We start from the raw sequence: 18,322 nt of genomic DNA, 5'->3' as shown, positions 1-18,322 counted from the left end.
CTCACCCGCCGCGCGCGCGCCCGCGGGCCGGGCGTTCCCCTCACGGGAGCTCCGTGGCCGCTGCCGGCCCCGCGGCTGAGGCGCGGAGCCTTTGCCGGGAGCTCGGGGCCGCCCCAAACGGGCCCTTTCCCGCCGCAGTCCCGGCACTCATTCATCCACACTGCAGCGCGGAAAGGGCACGGGGTGGCAAATCCGTGAAGCCAGCAGCACGACTGGCAAAACTTTCCACTCCTTCCACCTTTTAGCAAACGAAAGTGCATTAATGTGCACTGGTTACAAGGTACGTAGTCTCTTATTAATTACTATTCTGTCTTCTCTTGGTGAACGAGGCTGTTGCTCCTCATGCTGTTACTGCCAGGCTCTCTCTTTCTCCTCCTCTGGCTCGGTGGTTTCCTCTGTGGGCTCTCCATGAGCTGACGGTCCTGGTCTGCCCCTGCCGGAATTCCCCTTCACCAGTCGGAGCTGATTCCACACAGCTGCTGAGTTGCCTTTATTTGTTTCTTCCTTGTCTTGGGGATTCTGCCAAATGTCCTCGTGGCCCATGCATTCTGCATTCCTCGTGTATCAGTGGAAATCCTTCTCCCCGAGCTTTGTTAACCTCCCCCTGGGCTGAGATCATTGGAACAGGTCCAGCCCCAAACCTTAACAAGGCAATTCTGCTGACCAGGAATTTGTGTTTCTAACAGCTGGACATCCCTTAGAGCTTGTTGGCCGCTCTATTTCACGGATTAAATCTCCCTCCTTGTTGATTAGGCTTGAAAGTTGCAAAGACCAAACAGCAAAGAAATATGTCCTTTTAATGAAAAGGACATATTTCACACTTAGCAACAAGATGACCTGAGAAGCAGGACTGGCACAGAATGAACATACTTGGTGACCACCTTGGAAAGACAATTATGGTAATTATGGATAATTAATACACACTTTAAAAAAAGATTAAAGCTTTTATTGACAGAATGTGATAAACAGAATAGCAGCAGTTCTTGCCAAATATTATCAGTAAATATACTGCTAAGAATGTCTTCAAATATAGGTGCAGCTGGGAACCTATGCCAAGTGACCATGAATACTAAAGCTACGAAATGAAAAGAGGTTTGGAATTACATAATGTAAGAATCTGCTGCTTAAATGTAGCTTATACACTGTGGCTGTGGTGTTAGTCCTTCCTCAGCTGTTTGACAGTCTTTGTACCAGTCTTTATATTTGGGGTTGAAATCCACAGATGGACAGAACACTTCCTCTCACACAGTCAGAAACGACTTTGTTATCATGTGTGCCTAATAAAATATCTCTCTTCTCCACAGGAGTTATACCTATGGCTTTGCATTCCCAAACACACAGGATTTCTTCTGTCTTGTTAAGATAATGATTTTTGTGAATGTACAAGGACATTGATGCAACAAACACAGCAATAATGGACCTAAAGGCTGTGTCAGACTAAAGCAGGGGAAGGGGTAAGAAATGTGGCAGAAGCAGCAGTCTGGTTGCTGCAATGAGCTGTCACTAACTGCACCAGCTGGTGGTTTTCACAAGTTATGGGAGATGCACCAAAGGGGGTGGCCAGGTAGTGCAGATGACAGTGCTTGAGATCCACAGGTGTGCAAAGGCAAGTGAACCCAGAGGTGAGGAGGAGACACCTACAAAGGGTCAGCACCTGCAGCAGCAGCTTGGGCTGAACCTGTGAGAGCCCCCTGGGGTGCTGTGGGATGTGGGAGCTGGGCACCAGTTCAAGGGTAGTTAGAGTAGGGCTGTTTGTTTGTTTATGGTCAGGAGGAGAGCTCTCCTGGCCTCCTGGATTCCCACACTGTTCCTTTGTATCCTGCTTCCATGTAACTTGGCAAAAAAAGCCACTTGAGTCCCTGCCTGCCCTGACACGTTCCCCAGCTGTGGGAGGCTGGGGGTGCACACTCTGCATGTCAGCTCTTCTCTCTGGTGGTGCTGAGCCAACAACATGCAGGGAACAACACCAGCCCACCTCCCCCCTCTGCCTGCATGGGCATCTGTCCTGCCAGCACTGCGTCCTCCCTCCAGCCACAGGACTGGGAATTTGCCAGGAAGGGTTGAAGGACACACAGTCACACCCCAGGATAGTTTGTGAAAGGGCCTTAAGCCTCAGGTCCTGCACAGGAACCTGAAAGCTTCATAAAGATTTTGTCATAGCTGGTGGTTTAGCCCACCAGGGGAGGGACTATGTTAGATCTGTTGTTTGCAAATAGAGATGGGCTTGTGGGTGATGTGGTGGTTGGAGGCCTCTTGGGGCACAGTGATCATGAAATTATAGAATGTCGGTATGTTTTTTGGACAGCATAGATATAACGACATGTCTCTTGTTGTTATGCAGAAATAAGAGCAATCTTTCTTCTACATTCTCTTTTTATACAGTACTTTGGTACACTTCATATGATTGGTCCTTGGAGCTTACACTCGTTTATAAACACTTTTTGCCAGTAAACATGTTGGAAAAACTCTACTTGCTGATGGTTTTCCAAGGATTCCAATCCAATTCCCAAGGTTTGTTTTGTTCTTCTTTGAGATTTTCTCATGCCAGAATGACAAAGCTGCTAGCCTGTCTTTAACACAGACTAGCAGTGCCTGAAGTCTAAATTCAGACCATTGTCATCACCCATAATAGAGTTTTTGATATTTGGTGAAATCAGGAGGAACATCAAGAAGACTTTTACAGTGGACTTTTGGAATGCAGATTTTGGCCTATTGAGGACAGAGTTATTCAGAGAGTTCCTTGGGAAGCAGCCCTTAAAATCAAAGGAGTTCAGCAAAAGTGGGTGTGCTTCAGAGCAGCGATTTTGAGGACAGAGGGACAGAGTGTCAATGAGGCAAACATCCAGCCTGGATGGGCAATGAGGTTTTGGAGGAACTTAGGAATAAAAAGAGGATGTATCCTCTTTGGAAGGTGGGTCAGGTCTCTCAGGAAGTCTTTAAGGCGGTTACTGGAATGTGTAGGAATAAAATTAGGGAGGCCAAAGCTCAGTTTGAACTTAAAATGGTGATGTCTGTAAAGGATAATAAAAATGTTTTTACAAATATGTCAGTGTTAAAAGGAAGGGTAAGATCAACCTTTGTTCTTTGTTAGATCTGCGAGGGAACTTAGAAACTGCAGATGAGGAGGAGGCAGGGGTGCTTAACGCCTTCTTTGCCTCAGTCTTTAGTGGGAAGATGACTTGCCTTCAGGAAAACTCTCCTCCTGGGCTGGTAGATGGTGTCAGGGAGCAGAGTGGTCCCCCTATTATCCAGGAGGAGGCAGTCAGAGAACTGCTGAGATGCTTGGATAGTCATAAATCTTTGGGCTGTAAGAGCCTGAAATGAGAGATACGGGACAGCAGGTGTCTCTTTTCGTAAATGCTGTTTATTACATAGATGATGTTACAGCAGTCTTGGGTCATGGGTAACAGAGCCTACATCTAAAGCTGCCAGCTACAGCTTATAGACATGCCTGAAGCCACTTTAGTTTTGGTTACAATGCATTATATTGTTTTCTTTACTGAGCATCTTAATACATAAAAACCAATCGGCATCATACACAATACCTTTGAATTTACCTGTAGTCTATCACAACTAATATCATGACCATATTATGGTTAGTACAATCCAGTCACCTCAACTTAGTATGTTACAGCTTAAACTTAAAGTTGTTTTGCAGTGGAAATTTCTTAGACCTTTTTTCTACTTGGTAAAAACATCTTTTTGTTTGCCTAGGGTATCTTTTGCCTTTCTAATACCTATTTCTGCTTGGTAAGAACATCTTCTTTGTTTGCGGTACACATATCCTTTGATATAGCCGTAAAATCCCCTTCCAACTCAGCTTTACCTTTGTCCAGCAACAACTAACTCAGCAATCCTAACTTAAACATTTTTTATTCTTCTAAATCAAAACTTGCTTTCATTTCTAGTGAACCTTCTGCTAAACATTCATATCTCTAAGACTTTCCTGTTAAATTTTCATCTTCTCCAACAATGGGCCCAGATGAGATCTACCCCAGGGTGATGAGGGAGCTGGCAGAGGAGTTTGTGAAGCTGCTCTCCATCATCCACCAACAGTCCTGGCTCACTGGTGAGGTTCCAGAGGACTGGAAGCTGGCCAGTGTGACTGACACCCATTCACAAGAAGGGTGGGAAGGAGGATCCTGGTAATTACAGACCAGTCAGTCTGACCACACTACCCAGTAAGGTACTGAGGTACCTTAGGAGCAGTTGTTATTGAGTGTCATCCTGCAGCACCTACAGCATGGCCAGGCTATCAGACCCAGCCAGCGTGGGTTTAGGAGGGGTAGGTCACATTTGACAAACCAGATCTCCTTTTATGACCAGGTGACCTGCCTGGTGGATGCAGGAAAGGCTGTGGATGTTGTGTACCTGGACTTCAGCAGGGCCTTGGACACTGTCTCCCTCAGCACACTCCTGGAAAAGCTGGCAGCCCATGGCTTGGACAGGAGCACTCTTTGCTGGGTCAGGAACTGCATGGCCAGGCCAGAGAGTGATGGTGAACAGTGCTGCATGCAGCTGGCAGACGGGCACCAGTGGTGTTCTCAGTAGTCTGTGCTGGGGCCAGCTCTGGTCAGTATTTTTGTTGATGACATGGATGAGGGGATTGAGTCTTTCATCTGGTAAATTTGCCAATGACACCAAACTGGGAGCGGGAGTTGATCTGCTGGAGGGTAGGAGGGCTCTTCAGAGGGACCTGGACAGGCTGGAGGGATGGGCAGAGTCCAGTGGGATGAAGTTTAACAAGTCCAAGTGCCAGGTCCTGCACGTTGGCCACAACGACTCCGTGCAGTGCTACAGGCTGGGGATGGTGTGGCTGGACAGTGCCCAGGCAGAAAGGGACCTGGGGGCACTGGTGACAGCAGCTGAACATGAGCCAGCAGTGTGCCCTGGTGGCCAAGAAGGCCAGTGGCACCGGGCCTGGATCAGGAATGGTGTGACCAGCAGGAGCAGGGAGGTCATTCTTCCCCTGTGCTGGGCACTGGTGAGGCCACACCTTGAGTGCTGTGTGCAGCTCTGGCCCCTCAGTTTAGGAAGGGCCTTGAGACGCTTGAGCGCGTCCAGAGGAGGCAATGAGGCTGGTGAGGGGCTTGGAACACAAGGCCTGTGAGGAACGGCTGAGGGAGCTGGGGGTGTTCAGCCTGGAGAAAAGGAGACTCAGGGGTGACCTTATTGCTCTCTACAACTCCCTGAAAGGTATCTGTAGTCAGGTGGGGTTGGTCCTTTCTTCAGGCAGCACTGACAGAAGGAGAGGACACAGACTCAAGCTGCACCAAGGGAAATACAGGTTGGATATTAGGAAAAGGTTTTTTATGGAAATAGTGATAAAGTACTGGACTGGTCTGCCCACGTCCACCTCCACCAGAGGTGGTGGAGTCACCATCCCTGGATGTGTTTAAAAAGACTGGATGTGGCACTCGGTGCCATGGTTTAGTTGAGGTGTCAGGGCTTGGGTTGGACTCGATGATCTCGGAGGTCTCTTCCAACCCAACGATTCTGTGAATTCTGTGAATACCTGAAACCATTTAGGTGGAAGAAAGAATCTGGGCACATTTCTGGCTTCTCGGGTGTGACTTTACCTCTCAGAATTAGCTTCTGTCAGAGAAGTGAAAAAAAAAAAGGAAGGTCCAAAAAGTCAAAGCAACATTTATTTATAACAATTCACAAACCAATGAAACAAGTGGAGATTTTGTGTCCTCTTTTTGAGGTGTCAAGCCCACCTTGCAGACACAGTTTGATGGATGCTCTGCTGCCTACAGGCAATTTCCAGTTAAAGCAGAAAGAGGCTCTAGGAAGGACAGACAACTGACCAGGCTCTTCTGAAAGAAGAGGGGAATAAGCATATAATAGAGTCTGACACTCATTGTCTGTTCCATATAGATAATTTCTTACAGATTTCAATTCATTTGCCCATTCCCACCTTAGTATTCAGTTTTGATATGCACTGAGTAGGTACCGTGGTCTGTTTGTACCTGGAAAGACTGGGGGGGGGGTTCTTTCTGCTTGCTTCATTAAATAGTGATTTTTAGTCTGACAAACATTCTGAATGCCCCTTGTTTCTCTCCTTTCACTGTGATTAGGACAGCAGATTACACAACAGTGAGTTAGAAGGTGATTATTGCTCTGCAGCCTGACAAACTTGTTTTGTGTGACTTCCCCTTGGGTTTTAAAAGCAAACCAAACCCTCCACAGCTCTTATAAGTCTGTGTGTTTTCTTCTTCCAGTCTGATTTTGCTTCATGAGTTGTGCCCAAAACTCTACTCTGTGTTCTTTCAGCTTCTCTGCTGCCTTTTGCTCCAGGTCTATTCCCAGGTATTTTTCCTCCAGGTCGTACTGAGGCCAGTGGACCAAGCCCTCCCCGTTGGGATTTCTGGAAATAAGAGAACAAAAAGTTAGCTCTCCGTTTTCCACTCCACTGCTCTCTGGCTGCTCAGGGTCAGAGCATTTCAGAAAACCAACAGGAGCCCAGATGATGTGATTCTGGTACTTGAATAAATGGACAGTATTTTATGAAAATGCTCATCAGTGGAAAAGCAGAAGTGTAATAGTTACCATTAATTTTAGATCTAAAATTCCATGGCAGTGGAGTAACTGCTCCTTTGATTTTTTTTTTCTCATGTTTGCAGGTTCATTTGAAAGACCATTGAGTAGAGAAATTGCTTCAATATTTATCTTAAATTCTGCCAAATTTCTAGGAACCACCATATAAGTACTGTTTCAGGCAGGTAAGTATGTTCTGGGCAGCACAGACAAAACTTGAGATGTAAGTAGCATAGTGATTCTCACCCATTTTTGGCAAAGTTGGTCCAGTATCTCATAACAGTTCTGCTAAGTGTATTTTCTTCTTTTGTAGCATCTCCTGCAAAGGGAGAGATGAAACTGCCACATTAGAAAGTAAATACTTACTATCAGCTCTATCAACAGCAACATTTCCACTTCTGCCCTGAGCTGTTGGAGGTTTTCCTAGGAGAGAACTGCAGATGAACGATGTAATGAGAAGTATCAGCTACTGAAGACAGAAAATGTTTATGCTCATAATAATGCCTACAATATATAAATTGTGCTTATAATATTTCTGTAGCTTCTAATGCTTATAAGAGAGAAATTCTATTCTAAAGACCTGAAGTAATTAAAATGAGTAATAATGAGGTTCTAAAAGGAATATGGAGTAAGCTTGGGTACATCACCAGCTAAGAATGGCTTTCCAAAGACAAAGGCAATCTCAGCTCCATGATCTGCTTTTACAAACTCTGGTACCACACCTTCCGCTGAACTGGGTCGATGTTGGAATTCATAAAAGTAGACTGGGTTGCCAGCATCTAGAGGATACAGAAAAGGGATACCTTGAGAGCTGAAAAGACCTGCTCCTAGGAGAATAAACTTCCCTTAAAAACTGTTTTGGTGAAATGAAAACACTGCCAGTTCTCTGGATGGTGAGAAGGGCTGCAGCCTGCCCACACCAGCCCCACGTAGCCTCCTGTTTGGAGGCTGCTGAGTTACCTCTGTGGTATCTGGCCACTTCCACAGCTGAGATGACAAAGAAGACATCTCCCATTGCATCCAGGAGGCCATCCCGGACCTGAGCAGGGCTTTCTGCATCCCCCATGTACTCGTTGTACACTCTGTCAACAACTTCAGATGTTATACCCTGCAACAGCAATAAAAAGTACTTAAAATGATGATGAACATTAGGAGGAGGAAGAGCAGTAAGTGAGTGTGGCATCTGCACATCCCTGCCTCAACCCCAAGCATCACCTTCCAGGGAAAATCCTCAGCTGTGTCAGAGTGGCTGGGAGCTCAGGGTTGGAGTTACACAGCTCTGGGCACAGGTGATCTTGGGGAAAAGAGGGATGCAAGATCTAAGGATCAAACACCTTTAGATGAACAGCAGTCAGTGATGCTGATTGTTCTCCTTCTGTGAAAACAGCCTTCATCACAGCAGAGAAATCCTGCTGGATTTCATAAATTCCATTGATTGTTGTCGATGACCATCATTTCTTCCATTCAGAACAAGCCTGGGCTCTGCATGTCTAAGTTCATGCTGGATGTTTGTGTCACTGAATGATCCCGTGCCAGTACTGGCCCTGCTTATAGAGTCCTTATTTCTCACCTCTTAATCTGTACATTTCTACACAGTAGTTTCAGGAGAGCACAAAGGCACCAGAAAGCCAAGAGATTTGTCAATTACAGAGAAGCAAAACCTCAAGAAATCTGAACGTGTCAGTGCACCCTAAACTTCTCAGGCTTTCCTTTCCAGTAGCAGCTACTGCTTCAGGAGGTTGTGTCCCATAGGTCTCCTGTCATACCTGCTGGTACTCTGCATGCCTTGCATAACCTGGGGGTATCTAAAATACCCCAAGAGACCTGTCTTTAGGTGCTGCATCCCTCCTGGATTCCACAGAACTCCTTTTGAAGAAGAGGGGCATTTGGGCTGGAAATTTAGAGAGTATTTTCAGTCACTAGAGGTAGCAGGAATGCAGCACATCTCTGCCCATTTCTGCCCCAGTTCAGGGAGCTGTCCAACACAATGGCATTTCCCAGTGAAATATGTCCCTCCAAGGGTACAAACAGCCAGGCCAGTGAAGAAGCAGCACGGGTTATTCTGAACATGGTCTCTTACCTTAATGAATAATGCTAGGTTGCTCTGTAGAATTTGACGTGCAACATCTTTATCCAGACCATCCACAAAAGGAGGATATTTCATCATCTGTGTGATACAGAGAATCTTACTTGTTAAAACAGCTTGTATTTACATAATAGTGTTTAAATAACAACACTTTAAGTGTCTTACCGTTGGAAGTACCCATCCAAATTCACAGTTATTTACTCCTATGATGTATGGGACTGCATTGATTGATTTTTCAGATAGTAATTCCATGGGACTCTTTGGAAAGAAGACACCATCTACACATGCACTTATGAAAAAGAAATCCTGAACAAAAAGGTGGGAAAAGACAAAGAAAGCTTCATTAATACATTCATTTTACTGCTAAAAGAAGTTCAACTTTAACTGCTGTTCCAAAGTGAAGCCAAATGAAAAATACAAAATGTAATGGGAAAGACATCATTTTCTCTGACAGACATTCTGCACTAGGCAGGGGATTTTGTGAACATTATAATATTTGTGAAACAGAAGTCAATTATGCTGAATTTAAATCTTTTCTTAGTTCAATACGGCCATGGGTGTGTGTGCCAGTGGGGAAAAACAACTTCAGTATTGAAGTTTCAACGGTATGAATTTCATAAGCATTGTGATAAGAGCTTTTAAGTAGGAGATAATATATGAATTGATTTTCAGGTTCTCCAGAATAATGGGTGCCATTTTCTTTTCTTTGCCCTGGCAGAACACAACAGCAAACCACAGGTAGCTCCAAGTGCATGCAGAATGGAAGGGCAGGAACCTGTTTGCACTTCTCAGGCGAGGGGTCAGTGCAGAGATGCAGTGTTGTCATGTCCTGAAAAAGTCAAGAAAGTCAGAGTTTACATCCATTTCAGGTTCTGCTAATGTTACAGCACACAAAGAGTATTGTCTGTTATGAAAAAGTCTGAGATGTCATTTAAATGCAAGAAGTGTCATTTCACCTACCATTTTCTGTGTTATCTGTAGTAGTTCTTCCTCTGTTTTTCCTCTCAAGCATTCAACCATTGCAGCTGAAGTGGAATTTTCACAGCCAGAGACAGAAGCAATTTTCTGCAAGCAGTGAAGACAAACAGTTTTGGACACATTTCCTCTGTCTGGCTCTATGAGACACCAAGTCCAGGGGGAGCAGCCAAAGCTCCTGCACAAAGTTGCTGGAGCCTGGCTTGTCCCAGCTCCAGAGGGAGGGCACTGGAAGCTCTTGCAGTCCTTCATACCACGGGCTGGGCAGAAGGAGAAAACCTCTGCCTCCAGGTTTTTGATACAGAAATTGTCTAAGACAATTCTGTAAAGAACAGGCTGGGCTGAGAAGGCTGGTGACATAAAGCAGTTAGAGAATGAACCATCTGCAGGGTAACAGAGAGCACATTGTACCACTCTTGCTGATGTCTTTTTGGCTGGAGCAACAGCTGTCATTAGGGAGAGCTGTCTCTTTTATGTCCCAGGTTCCAGGTTGCTGGAAATTGTTCTGTGTAGTTGAAGAGCAAAGAAAGGGGTGGGAGCTGGTAGTTCTCAAAATAAAAAACCTGAATAAAGACGTGGTTATTTGCACACTACAGGTTTCAAACTGGATTGGAAGAGAAGATATTCAGAGTCTGATACCAATATCCAGCCAAAAATTCTAGGCTGACTTTTCTTGAAGACACTACATGTTACAATATTCCTTTTCATTTCATTCTGCTTCCCTGCCTTTTTTTTTTTTTGTGGATATTTGGGTGTTTGAAAAACAACACATAAACATAAACATGTACAATTTGCACACAGAAATATTCTCTTGAATGATTATCTGTTTTGTTTCACAAGAAAAAATCCCTAACCAGTTTGTATAGTTTGGAATTAAGAGTTCAAGATATGCAAAGCTTTCTGAAAAAAGTAATTAAAATTACCACATGTACCCACTTGTGCATCCTTGTTAGGCTGGTCAGTGAACAAGCCCAGGGTTGCAGTACCACTCTCTGAAATGGCCTTGTGGAACAAGCTCTTGGCCAGGGGAGATAAGACCTGTGGAAAGGCAAGAACAGGCATGACAGGCACTGTGTTCTCCCCAGTGACTGCAGATTCCAGCAGTGGCCATTTGAAACATTTTGACAGCCCATGTGATTGGAGTGTTCTTGTGCAGCCTCTGACCACAGTGGAGGTGTGCAAAGGCTTTGGCAGCGCTGGCAGGGCTGAGGAGTTCAGCTGCCTTTGCCCTCGCACTGCACTTTGCTTCCAACGCTTCCCGGCACCACACGGCAAGCCAGGTGCGGATTGGAAGTGCCCAGGGCAGCCTGGCTCTGCTGCAGAAGGGCAAAGAAGAGCTTTTGGCCAGAGGAGAGTGGGTACAAATACCCCGTGGCCAATGAACCCTGCTTTGGCTGTGGGATCTGTACCAAAGGGACTGGAGAAGGAGAGCGTCACAGCCAATGTGCTCTGTGTGCAAGAGGAGATTTTACACAATCACTGGCACACAAACTGCAGGGCTGCTTCAGCTATCAGGACTATTCACCTTGGTCACTTTGCACAAGGGGCTCGGAAAGCAAACACAAAATGGGAGAGAGCCCACAACTGCTCTTAAAGGACTTTTCTCATGAGATTAGAGTTTGATGGGTTTTGACATTGAAGAAACCACAAACCAACCAGAATTTAATTCAGCAGATGAGTAAAGCATTCTGTTACTTAACTACAACATATGAGTTTGAAAACTACATATTTTTACCAAAATCTGTTGTGGTTTGCTGTACTGTTGCCTTGCTGTTGAATCAAAGACCCAGGTGATGTGTCACTGTAACGCTGTCCCTTTTCTCACAGACTTCTCATGCAGATACTGAAAATGCATGGAGGGGTTTTTCCCCCTAAGTAATTAAAATTGAATATTACTGTGAACTTACAAGAGCAGAAACACTGATTCCTCCTGCAGATTCTCCAAAGATAGTGACAGATCCTGGATCTCCTCCAAAATGGTCAATATTTTCCTGAATCCACCGAAGAGCCGCTACTTGGTCTAAATATCCCCAGTTACCTCGGGCATGCTCATCACCAGTGCTGCCGGGAGAGAACAGATTTGTTTAAATGCTCAATGCAAGCAAAAAGGCAGAGGAAATCACAGTCTGTGGTGTGAGAAATCATCTGCCATTCTCTGCACAGAACTTCTCTACACAAGTGACAAATGAATGGCTTGGAGAGCGCTGAGATTGGAGCAGCAACCTCACAAGAACAGCTCTGGAAGCTGCCTTGGAACTGGACATAGTCCCCAACTCTTGCAGGTGCAGTTCTGAAATGTTTCTTTGCATAAGCAAGCCTTCTGCACTTCTCTTTACAAAGCCTTTGCAGACATCACTTTGGAAATCATTCTGGAAAGACCAAGATCAACCATCTTACCTAAAATATCCAGCGAGACCTAATCTGTACTGAATTGTTACAACCACCACGTTGTCAAGGGCTGCTAATGCTGAGCCATCATATGATGAAGCTGCTCCAAAAACTAATCCACCTCCATGGATCCATACTAAGACCTGGAAAGAGAAAAGCAGGATCAACCCAGCACAGGTATGAGGTCACAGTGATAAAATATAACACATGGTAAGATATTTGGTGCTGTTTCACTCCCGATTCATTCAGATTACATTTCACAAATGGTAGAAATCTTCCAAATCAAAGGCCTGCAGGTCTACAAAATGGCCCTGATTTTGTTAAATACATGAACTGTGTCAGTGCCCTGTGACTTTGGACCGATCATTTAGATTAAAACAAACCCTGCTTAGCTAAAACGCCAGTACAATTTTATTTGTAAAGTAGGATTTTGTATCTCTTTCTAATTTCAGCTAATATTTGCTGGGGCAAAGCATGTAAGTTGATCATCACTACCAAACTGCCCCTGCATGTCTGCTCATGGCACAGGTTGAAGGTTTGCTGTCAGGTAATTTTGCTCAAGGTGTTATAAGGATTTTGCTTACAGGCAGCTTCTCCTGTTTTCCTGTAGAAACGGGTGTGTACACATTTAGGTACAAGCAATCCTCAGACACTTGGAGAGGAACTTTCTCTTTTCTGTTGGTAATAATGTCTGAAAAATGCTGTCCTAGTACTTTGTCTTGTAGACACCTAAATGAATGAGAAAGTAACAAGAGAATTAACAAAACTTGAAAGCTATGAAGAGAAGCCTTTTTGTACTTCTGCAACAAAGTGCCAACCAGAAACTGATCTCTGGCACATTTCTAGATTGGTAGCAACTGCAAACATAATCTCTTTTTGCTTTTAATGTATTTTCTTCCTTTGACCCATCATTAATGAGATCTGTAAAAATAAAGGCACTGTAAAAGTACAAAGTGACATGCAGATTCAATTTTGCATGTTTCCAAATATCACAGAAATATATCAGCAAATACATATGGCTATAAATTACTTCAATGAGAAGATAAATTCATCATTTTACATCTCCAATACCTTTTTATCTTGCCATGGTAGATATTAGGCTTGAGACACCAAACAAGGGCAGTAGGACAAGGGGAGTGAGACAATGACACAGATGAGAATTGCTCTGCATTTCTAATGTGCCCTTTCAGGCACTTGACTCAGCTTTTTTTTCCCCTAACGCTGTACTCCAGCATTTCCTCAGCTTCTTTCTGTCTCTGCTCCTAAGGTTTATAGTGACTGGTAAGTGATGGCCAAGTGCTCCTGAGCCAGAGCATTATCTGTAAAGTGCTGCTCCCTCTCAGGTCATCACTGATGCCCGTGAAACAGCAGCTTTGGGCAGAGAGCAGCTCATAGTGTGTCTTTAGAAATGCACCCACTGGAACAGCTGCAGGTGCAAGGAGAGGGCACCAAGGACTTTCTCTTTGTGGATGGCCCTGGGTGTACATCAGTGCCATGGAATTGGAGAGAGTGTAACATTTTTCAAGGTTCCGTGGTTTTATCATCGCCTTACATTGGTGGGTAGGAAGTGGCATCTCTGACACCTTCCCATGGCTCAGGTGGCTGGGGCTCAGAAAACCTCAGTGATCCAACCGGAGGCTTAGCAAAAGGAAGTCCCAGAAAGACATTTACAGTCCTCTCAGCTGTGTCCACTTTGAATTGGTACCCTCGGACTCTCCCGTATTTGGTCTCTGCTTCTGGTGGTTCTGTGGGACAGGAGCACAAAATCACATAATTGGTCTGTTTGTAAGTATTTGCTAGATTTGCTGCCTAAATATATAACTTGTTTACTTAAACAAGGAGTCTTTGTACATAAAGGTTCAACAAACTCTAATCAGTTTTAATAGTACACTATTCTAATCTATTTTATTTTACTCTTTCATTTGAGTAACTTATTTTACAGATGTGATTACTAGTGTTTACTCATTTAAATTTTAGATTTACTAATTTATTCTAACAGACTTTTATGATATCTCTTTTGAATCGGTATAGCTGACATTATTGCAGCCTGAATTTTGATTGGTGTGTATGTACAAGCTCCTTCAGGCATGTAATATGTATTGTCTTACCACACACGCATTTGTGGTTGCATATTGATCTTAATCTTTCTTTTGCCCTGGGTTGTTAGACAAAACTCCACTAGATTGCTCTCATTAAGAAAAGAAAACAGAGAAAATATATTGCAGACCCTTGACAGTATGTACAGCCAAAAGAAAAAGCTTCTAACCTACCTAAAAATAGTCTGGCACAAACAATTCCTGTTAACGTTTAAGCAAGACTCATTTTAAGATCAGTATGAAAGTACTAATACCAAATTACAGATGTGGTAGTGTGGCTGCTGGGCCTCAGCAGGCAAGGTTTTGGGAAAGGGATTTGATTTTGCAATTTGCAAAGGAGGCAAGTAAGACAAATGACTGAAAGCAGATTAAAAACTGAAATGAACTTTTTGCTCCTGCAGCTCAGTCTGTGTGCCCGGCTCAGCCCAAGGCTTGTGCCCAGTTCAGGTCAGGTTTGCACCCAGCTCACTGCATTGTCACCGCCATCTGAATTCAGGGCTTGTGCCCAGCTCAGCCCAAGGTTGGTGCCCAACTCAGCTCAGGGTTTGTACCCATCTCTGCCCAGGGTCTGCATCCTTCTATGCCCAGGGTTTGTCTCCAGCTCACTGCAGGGCCAGTGCCCAGCTCAGTCTAGGGTTTGTTCCCAGCTCAGCCCAGGGTTTGTTCCCAGCTCAGCCCAGGGTTTGCATCCCTCCATACCCAGGGTTTGTGCCCATGTCAGTCCAGGGTTTGTGCCCTGTTCTCAGGAGGCATGTGCAGGTGGCCTCTCGCCCTACAGGGCCCAAAGGGCAGAAGCCCCGGTGTTTACCTGTGGCCGCCAGCGCCGTGCCCCCGACGAAGAGGATCCAGGCCAGCAGCGCCGTGTCCCTCGCAGCTGCCATGGTGCCGCTGGCACCGGCCCCGCAGGCTGCGCCTTTATAGGCTCGGCCAGGGCCACCTTACGCAAGGCGAACACGGATGAGGCGGGGGCGCGCTCGGGCTGCGAGCCAGGAACGGCACTGCCGGGCTGGGCTCGGGAACGGGGAGCCCTCCTGTCCCACGGGGCTCCTGCTGCCTCGCCACTGCTCCTTTGGGGCCTCGCTCCCAGAATCTCGGGCACAGCGCGCTCCCCAACCTTTGGGAACAGCCTTGCGTTCCCGGGAGCGCTGTCCTGCTGCTGCACAGCCCCGGCTGGGACAAGGAGGGGAGGCTTTCCTCACCCTGCACTGCAGAGACCGGGAAGGCTCCTCCGCTCTACTTCACTACATTGACTTCATTCTGCTATTAGGATCTCGGTGTAAGAATCACAATATAGCCAAGTCCAAAGCAATACCCCTGAAAAGTGTGCTTTTACCGAAGTAAAAGTGGAGAGATTTTTATTCTCATAAAAGAATACTTTTCTGACAAAAGCAATACTGGAAAAATCCCGGTTCTTCCTGCCGGGTGCAGGAGGCACCTGTCACTCAGTCCTGTGTGTTCGGAGATGTTTGGTATAGTGTTGCAATCCAGTTACAACAAGAAAGAGATGAATTATGAGCTTTTGTAATGTGGGAACAATACTACAGGGTGGTGTTTGGGTGGTAACTATGTATCTAATGACTCTGGAAAATCCAGAGGATTTATTTTGAATCATTTCACATCCATAATTGAAGGATGATTTGAAAAGGGGAGAAGAGAATAGCTGAATAGAGATTTTCTGCTCACACTGCCTAAGAGGTTGTATTGGGTTATGTAAGTATTAACCTCTGCTTTTTTTTTTTTTTTTTCTTTTCTTTTCTTTTCTTTTTTTTTTCTTTTTCTTTTCTTTTCTTTTTTTTTTTCCCTGAGTGAGTAGGTCTTGCCTCAGAAAGGCAGTTTTGCAATTTCAGATCACTGGAATTCTCTGCAGTCACAAACAACCTTTCAAAGAATCATATGATCACCAAATGGTTTGGGTTGGAAGGAAGCTCAAAGCTTTACTCATCCCACCCTGTGCCATGGGCAGGGACACCTTCCTCTATTCCAGCTTGCTCCCAGCCCCAGTGTCCAACCTGGCCTTGGGCACTGCCAGGGCTCCAGGGGCAGCCGCAGCTGCTCTGGGCACCCTGTGCCAGGGCTTGCCCACCCTGCCAGGGAGGAATTTCTTCTGCATATCTGAATTCAACCTTAATTGGCTTGAAGCCATTTGCCCTTGTCCTGTTGCCACATGCCCTTGGCAAATGCCCCTGTCCATTTTCTTTGTAGGCTCCCTTGGGGTACTGCAAGGGGCTCTAAGGGCTCCCCAGAGCTTTCTCTTGTCCAGGCTGAACAACCCAGCTGTGTCAGCCTGTCTCCACAGGAGAGGTGCTCCTTCTCTACAGATCCACTCCTGCTCACACCTCTCTTTAGAGCTCAGTGGGTTACAAGACTGTTACAGTCTTTCAATTAGTTTAGCACATCTGTTCTGCACCTGTTAATCCTGAGTGCTGTGGCTGTGCTTGTGCACTTCACTCCAAATGCTGCCTGTGTACTTTAGTCCAACTCTTCCTCCGTGTATGTGCACTGGTGTGATTTACAGCCCCTGGAGATAAACCCCAGTCAACTTTGGGCAGGCTGCTCACAGAGCAAGCTGTTGGCAGCTTCTGCCGGTGACCCCATGCAGTGCACGCTGTGTCTGCAGCCTTTGCTGTGTTTGTGGTGGCTCCTGAGCTGTGCCCAGTGCCCTGCACGCCCTGCCAGGCTGTGCTGGGGTGCAGCTCGTGAGGCTGAGGGCACGGCCAGTGCTCTGTGCACTGGCAGATGGGAAACGCTGTAAATCTGAGCTGCTGAGAAAACAAGGATGACAAAAGCTTGGGTGCAGAATTACAGTGAATTGTGTCTCTGTAGGTGTTCCCTGGCAGACCTTTTGCCGTGATTCTCAAGAGTGGCACTAAAGGTCAATAAAACTGTTCTGGGAGTAGTTTGCACTGCTTGAACACGCAGTGTATACAGTAATGAGAGATGTGTGCCTTGTCTAATGCAATTAATGTCACAGGGGCCTGGGGTACCAGTGATGGAGCTAAGAATAAGTTATCTTACACTTTGCCTGTATCTGGGCGATGAAGGCTTCTGAGACATCTCAGAAGCACTGCACAGGAGTCAACTCTGCACTCCTGTTTGCCTGCTTGGGTGCTGCTGTAAATTCTCTCACTGTCTCCTCTTACTGTAGAAGGGAATACAGGTGACCTTGGCCCTGGTAAGTAACAGCTGTGTCAATCACCCAGTACAGCCTGGCCCCTGATGAGTCACAGATGTATCCAACAAAGATAAGTGTGATAAAAGGGAGTGGGTGAGCTGGTGAGGGGGAGATTGTGAAGAAGGATCCTGGGGAGAGAGAATCACACCTGGGGCAGCAGTTAGAGCCTGTTGTTGGAACCTGCAGTCACATTCTAGCTGCGTAAAACCCTGCAGTCAGAATTTGCACACTGATCCCTGCAGACAGAGACTGCAAGGGAAAACTACAGCAGCCTGAGGTAGTGAATAGTTGGAGTCAGGATGGCTGAGATGTAAAGAGGAATAAACCAGGACCCTTTTCATGCTGTGACAAACAAAAAGTCTGTGTCTTGGCTCATTTCTACCCTCTAACAAGAGGGCTGCTGGAACATCTTACCTTGGACTGCTTTGGTTCCAGGCAAGGGAAGGCTGCTCCCATGCAAGGTGGAACTGCAAGAATCCCTCCTTGTGGTTCAGCTCCCACACTGGTGAGCATTCATGCTTCACCTCACTTGTGATCAGCAAGCTAAGGAGGGGTCCTTTGCTGCAAAGCCAAATACCCTGTACTCCACCTGCTGCTCTCTCCTTTTGCTGTAAGAAATTCTGTTTCCAAAACCAATTTATCTCCTGATCTTTGCTGGTTTTACTAGACTCCATATTTTTCCATTTACTTTCCTTTTATTTCCCCCCTTCATTAATATTTTAATTTCCATGCTTTTCTCTTCAACTGTTGTTCTACTGATGATTTCTCTCTCAGTTACTCACTCTGCAAAACGTCTGAGTCCATATCCCATCCACAGGCCTAGTCTTAGTTTGGAAAGACAGGTATCTGTCAGGGAAAACTGGAGTTTCCCTTGGAATGGAGAATGTAAATACCCCTCCCTCCAAATTATTGATATTTTGCAATTAGGAGCTTTCAGACAAAAATATGGGAATAGGAGAAACAGTTCCTTTACTAGAAATATAAAAAATGCAAATGCAGTAATAATAATAATAATAATAATAACAATAACAATAATAATAATAATAATAATAATAATAATAATAA

General features: G+C 45.4%; 2 protein-coding genes and 1 long non-coding RNA gene across 5 annotated transcripts in view; 1 reads left to right on the top strand and 2 right to left on the bottom strand.

The window, feature by feature from the left end:
• Positions 1 to 18,322, bottom strand: part of PDCD2L (programmed cell death 2 like) — a 48,313-nt gene that overhangs the window by 6,102 nt on the left and 23,889 nt on the right. Inside the window, exon 1 of one of the 2 annotated variants that reach the window (XM_063410742.1) lies at positions 6 to 260. The exons of the other annotated variant lie outside the window; for it this stretch is intronic. Coding sequence (XP_063266812.1) covers positions 6 to 260 — 255 coding nt within the window. Of the gene's footprint in view, positions 1 to 5; positions 261 to 18,322 lie in introns of those variants that run through there. 2 annotated transcript variants of the gene reach the window in all.
• Positions 141 to 7,181, top strand: LOC134557608 (uncharacterized). Of its 2 annotated transcripts, none has more exons than XR_010082080.1 (6): positions 141 to 280; positions 687 to 899; positions 1,305 to 1,454; positions 2,383 to 2,511; positions 6,627 to 6,725; positions 6,854 to 7,181. It is a non-coding gene; the product is annotated as an uncharacterized LOC134557608 (long non-coding RNA). The 2 variants fall into 2 exon arrangements; XR_010082081.1 differs by having other exon boundaries at positions 142 to 280; positions 754 to 899.
• LOC134557602 (fatty acyl-CoA hydrolase precursor, medium chain-like) lies at positions 5,627 to 15,239 on the bottom strand. The gene is made up of 14 exons (XM_063410738.1): positions 14,894 to 15,239; positions 13,542 to 13,734; positions 12,574 to 12,718; positions 11,999 to 12,132; positions 11,509 to 11,662; positions 10,538 to 10,639; positions 9,587 to 9,691; positions 9,402 to 9,455; positions 8,792 to 8,932; positions 8,621 to 8,707; positions 7,501 to 7,648; positions 7,188 to 7,319; positions 6,787 to 6,859; positions 5,627 to 6,370 (listed from the first exon to the last, which is right to left on the bottom strand). The coding sequence occupies exons 1-14, from the start codon at positions 14,964 to 14,966 to the stop codon at positions 6,196 to 6,198; spliced, it is 1,716 nt and encodes a 571-aa protein (XP_063266808.1). The 5' UTR covers positions 14,967 to 15,239; the 3' UTR covers positions 5,627 to 6,195.

The sequence above is a fragment of the Prinia subflava genome, chromosome 13 (genome assembly GCF_021018805.1).
Source record: "Prinia subflava isolate CZ2003 ecotype Zambia chromosome 13, Cam_Psub_1.2, whole genome shotgun sequence".
NCBI classification, from domain to species: Eukaryota; Metazoa; Chordata; class Aves; order Passeriformes; family Cisticolidae; genus Prinia; species Prinia subflava.
This window is presented reverse-complemented; position numbering and strand designations above follow the sequence as displayed.

Coding starts and splice junctions, on each gene's coding strand:
- LOC134557602 (XM_063410738.1), bottom strand. CDS start 14,966: ATGGCAGCTGCGAGGGACACGGCGCTGCTGGCCTGGATCCTCTTCGTC. Junction 9,692..10,537: donor AGCCTAACAAGGATGCACAA/GTGGGTACATGT, acceptor CACTGCTTGCAG/AAAATTGCTTCTGTCTCTGG. Junction 6,860..7,187: donor TGGAAAGCCATTCTTAGCTG/GTGATGTACCCA, acceptor CTCCCTTTGCAG/GAGATGCTACAAAAGAAGAA.